Source organism: Haemaphysalis longicornis, unplaced genomic scaffold (genome assembly GCF_048455015.1).
Source record: "Haemaphysalis longicornis isolate Haplotype H1 unplaced genomic scaffold, Haemaphysalis longicornis Haplotype H1 scaffold_8, whole genome shotgun sequence".
Taxonomy (NCBI): Eukaryota; Metazoa; Arthropoda; class Arachnida; order Ixodida; family Ixodidae; genus Haemaphysalis; species Haemaphysalis longicornis.
Window position 1 is genome coordinate 90143321 of NW_027526445.1, and position 3939 is coordinate 90147259.

A 3939-nucleotide genomic window follows, 5' to 3' on the forward strand; every position below is an offset into this window, starting at 1 on the left:
CTTGCTGAATCCACTCAGCTAAAGAAACCAAATTCAGATATCGCATCATATATATCTATTGTTTATTGCACTCGCTGCTACAAGCCTTGAGTCTTCTGTTTGCTGCATACTTCTCTAGATGTTATTAGCACTTTTGATAACCCACTGTACCAGCCTTATTCAACAATGTATGTGCATATTTTGTCTCCTACTTGCAGCTCTCAGGATTCCCGGACACGATTGGATGTGTCGACGGCAGCTACATACCCATCAGGTGTCCAGCTGGGAAAGTGCGCTCTGTTTATGCTAACAGGCACCACTACTTATCATTGACACTGCAAGGTATATGTGACAACAAGAAAAAATTTCTTGATGCCAGCACTGGTTGCCCAAGCAAAATGCACGACGCACGGATTTTCAGGCGGTCAAGGATTGCAAATGCGTTGCCACAGCTGTGCTCCAATAAGTACCACATAGTGGGAGATGCAGCATACCCTTTCCGAGAGTACCTGATGACACCAATCCGGGACTATGGAAATTTTGACAGCACCGAAAAAGCCTTCAATGCAAGTCTGTCGGGAACAAGGGTGCTGATTGAAAATGCTTTTGGAGATTTGAAAAACCGTTTCAGGCAACTGCACAGGTTGGATATGTGGACAGTGGACAACATGTCCAAGTTTATAATTTCATGTTGTGTGCTACACAACCTCTGCATTGAGCGCGGAGATTTGCCAGAGAACTTGTCTAGAGACCTGTCCCTCAGTTTACTAACAACAAATGCACAGGGCTCTGGCCTTTCTCTAAGTCAGCAAAGTAGCAGCAGTGGATCCCAACAAGATAGCCTGTTGCGTGCGTTGGCTAGCATCAAGAGGGATCGCTTGATGATAAAAATGGGGCTCCAGAGGCAGTAGGCACGGAATGAACCATTTTATTAACTTGTGATGCAATTGTGAGTAAATGTATTCAGACCAAAGGCTCGCCTGAAAAGTTGTACTTCGTGGTAAAAAAAATGTTTGTATTGTGCACTCACTGGTCAATTTACTTTTGTGCCGAACTAAACAATAAAAGACATTGAAACCAATTAATCCGCTTGTAGCACCTTATTTCTGCAGACCGAAGGCTTGACGCAAGATTCCCATTTTCTCATCGTGCATTTTGCGCCTTTCTTCGCGGAGTGCCTGTCGGTCAGCCTGCCTTTCAGCTCTCCGATTTTCTTTTTCCAGATGTCTGGCTGCTCTCAGCGACTCCTTTTGTTCATGAATGGCTCTCACTTCAGAGAAAAATAACTGCATGTGTTGCAGGCGTGCAGTGCCAGCACGTGGCTTCACGCCGGCACTTTCTGACTGGCTCTCAGTTTTATCGGTGGTTTTCGCATTTGGTGAAACCAAACTTGGAGATTCGGGGGAGTTTTTGAAAACAGCCCCCGAGGCGTCCCTTTGCACTTCTGGTTCAATGCTGTCGTCGATGCTTTCAATCTTCCTAATATCGTCATCGAAAGGGACAGGGCACGGTGATGCTCCAGACTGATTGTTGTTATCTGAAGCAGCTTTGCGACGTCTGATCACCGTCTTGTACCTGTTCTCACACTGCTGCGGTGTTTTTTTGATGCCAAGTACAGCTTCAACATCCCTTGATATTTGTTGAAAAGCTTGTTTTCTGTTCTTGAATTTCTTGAATGGACCAATCTGCGGAAAATACTTGAAGTAGTATTCCAACAGCAGCTTTGTTTGTCGCTCAGTCCACTCAGCAGCTGGAATGACGAAAAAATCAAAGCAGAAAGAAACTGTTGGACAATGTGTAAGCATTGCTTAAAATTCTATCATTTAGCTAGCATATGGCAACAACACGTGACTTTGGCTAACCTTACAGCCAACACTAGTAAACAATCTATCACTTGCCAAAACTAGCAAACATTGATCAGTAATAACCAGTGCTAGTGTTATGCATGGAATTGCAGAATGCAAAGTATACCAGTCTTGCAGCAACTGAAGTGATTTACTTGCAATCCTACAGCTTCTTTTGTTGTTTTTTGCAAGCCTGTTCTAAACCAACTTACACAACTTCTGGTGCATGCTTTTTCTGAGGGGACCTACCCAAAGAACACTTGCTGAGGTACTTAAAAACAATCAGTGCTGGGACACTCACCTCCACCTCCTCTCTTGGTGCCTGATGGCCCGGCTGGAGCACATGCCTGCCCATCACCTGGTACTGGTGATATGGAAGCCAGGTTGCTATCTGTACCACCTGGAAGGTGAACAAACAGTAAACGTAGTGCCTAATAGTAATGTGATAGTAATACTTACCTCCTCCCACTCTAATGCACGATGGTCCAGCCTCCACACAGGTTCCATCATCTGCTTGTCTTTGAACATTGACAGCCCGACTGGTATGCAGAACTGCATCTGTTTTCACATAATGATGGAAATGTGATCGGTTCAATCACACATAAAATTGGTTCTTCAGTAGTGAGCTACATTATAGAGACACGTACATGCCTTATTTTGTAAACAAGCAGTATAGAGCAAGTAAAGAATTTGCTGAAGAAGTTGCATTCACTTTTTTTCACTTTGGTCAGAAGCTGCATGAGACATTTCACAAATCATAAACATCACTTTTCCTATGTGGTATCTCGAATTCGCGATGCCAAAAATTGCATGCTTCCAAATAGGTGTTCACTGTCTCACCTGGGATGCCTATATCCGCGGCCATAAAGCATGCTTGCTCTTGGGTGGCATTAGTCGCTGAAATCAGTAAATAAATTATTAGTGAGTGTTTTCGCCGCGAAACGTATTTTAATGAAAAAGCAGCACTCATCTAACAGCCACTACACCCGTATTTGTCGCTTAAACTTGTTTAAAACACTGCAACATGTTACAGCTGACGTCGTACGAGGTAACGACGGAAAATAAATCGGCTTGCGTTCGGCGTGCATGCCTTGCAGCGCGTTGCTGGCGAGGAAAACAAACGCTCGCGCTGTGGTGTTTGTCGAATGCCTGTTCAATATTGCGCGGAAGTGCGATATGTGCACCGGATCGCTAGAAAACATGGGAAGGTCCGAAATGTAAACGCGAGGATACGCGCACTTGAAAGCACGGCGAACTGCATTTGCGACGAGCGTGCGCAAACAAGCAACAAACGATCAAATTCACAACAAACAATCAAATTCACTTTACCTTCTGTAGCAGACGGCGGCTGTCGCTGAATCAGAGAAAGGAGGATGCGCTGAGCTTGCGAATCCATCGTGCATTTACAACTTTGCGGAATGGGAAGCCAGCCCTTCGAGCATGCGAGTGCTTCCTACCGCCGCACGTGCTTTGTCCGGAGGCGATGGTCCGGCTTTGCGCACACGTGCTTTTCCGCAGAGAATGCTGGGATACCAAACATTTCTCCTCGCTCGTCGTTTCCCCCCTCTCCCGCCTGCTCTCCGGGTGCGTGCCGTATTCCAATGGCGGGTGGAGTGGCCCTGCTCCTGAGTGCTCTGCCCCCACTCCTCACTGCACGACCGCGCTGCTCCTGTTCTCCCAATGGAATTCGCCATAAGGGGCATCAACCATCTTAAGCACCAAGAGTTAATAGTATCTAGGTCAGATTGGAGACTGCAACGGTCGGAATCAGAAGAAATGGTACGGTAAATTACAAGGTCATCGGCAAATAGGCGAACACGGGATGATACACACGAGGGAAGGTCGTTAATGTAAACTAGAAAACGTAATGGGCCTAATACGCTACCTTGAGGGACCCCTGATGTTACATGAGCGAAAGCAGATGAGTGATTGTTGACAAATGTAAACTGAATTCTAGAAGTGAGGAAATCTTTAATCCAAGCCAGAACGTCGGGATGTAGGTTAAAGTTAGATAGCTTGAGGAGTAATCTATGGTGAGGAACGCCATCAAAGCCTTAAGAAAAATCTAAGAAGACTGCATCGACTTGCAACCCGGAGTCTACTGAAGTATATAAAT

At 45.6% G+C, this 3939-nt stretch overlaps 1 protein-coding gene across 2 annotated transcripts; it reads right to left on the bottom strand.

The window, feature by feature from the left end:
• Positions 1-872: 872 nt before the first annotated feature.
• Positions 873-3495, bottom strand: LOC144149109 (uncharacterized). 2 transcript variants are annotated; one of them, XM_077680650.1, is made up of 5 exons: positions 3153-3495; positions 2664-2720; positions 2283-2381; positions 2125-2223; positions 873-1729 (listed from the first exon to the last, which is right to left on the bottom strand). In XM_077680650.1, exons 1-5 carry the CDS (start codon positions 3217-3219, stop codon positions 1080-1082), a joined length of 972 nt encoding a protein of 323 aa, XP_077536776.1. In that variant the 5' UTR covers positions 3220-3495; the 3' UTR covers positions 873-1079. The 2 variants fall into 2 exon arrangements, with proteins under 2 accessions (XP_077536776.1, XP_077536775.1); XM_077680649.1 differs by having other exon boundaries at positions 2664-3495.
• Between the last annotated feature and the right edge of the window lie 444 nt (positions 3496-3939).

Bases quoted from the DNA above. Each gene is read 5' to 3' on its own strand.
- LOC144149109 (XM_077680649.1), bottom strand. From the start codon at position 2,793: ATGAGTGCTGCTTTTTCATTAAAATACGTTTCGCGGCGAAAACACTCA. The intron at 2,382-2,663 runs GTGAGACAGTGA...ATGTGAAAACAG, and splicing joins CGCGGATATAGGCATCCCAG to ATGCAGTTCTGCATACCAGT. The intron at 2,224-2,282 runs GTAAGTATTACT...TTCACCTTCCAG, and splicing joins GTGCATTAGAGTGGGAGGAG to GTGGTACAGATAGCAACCTG.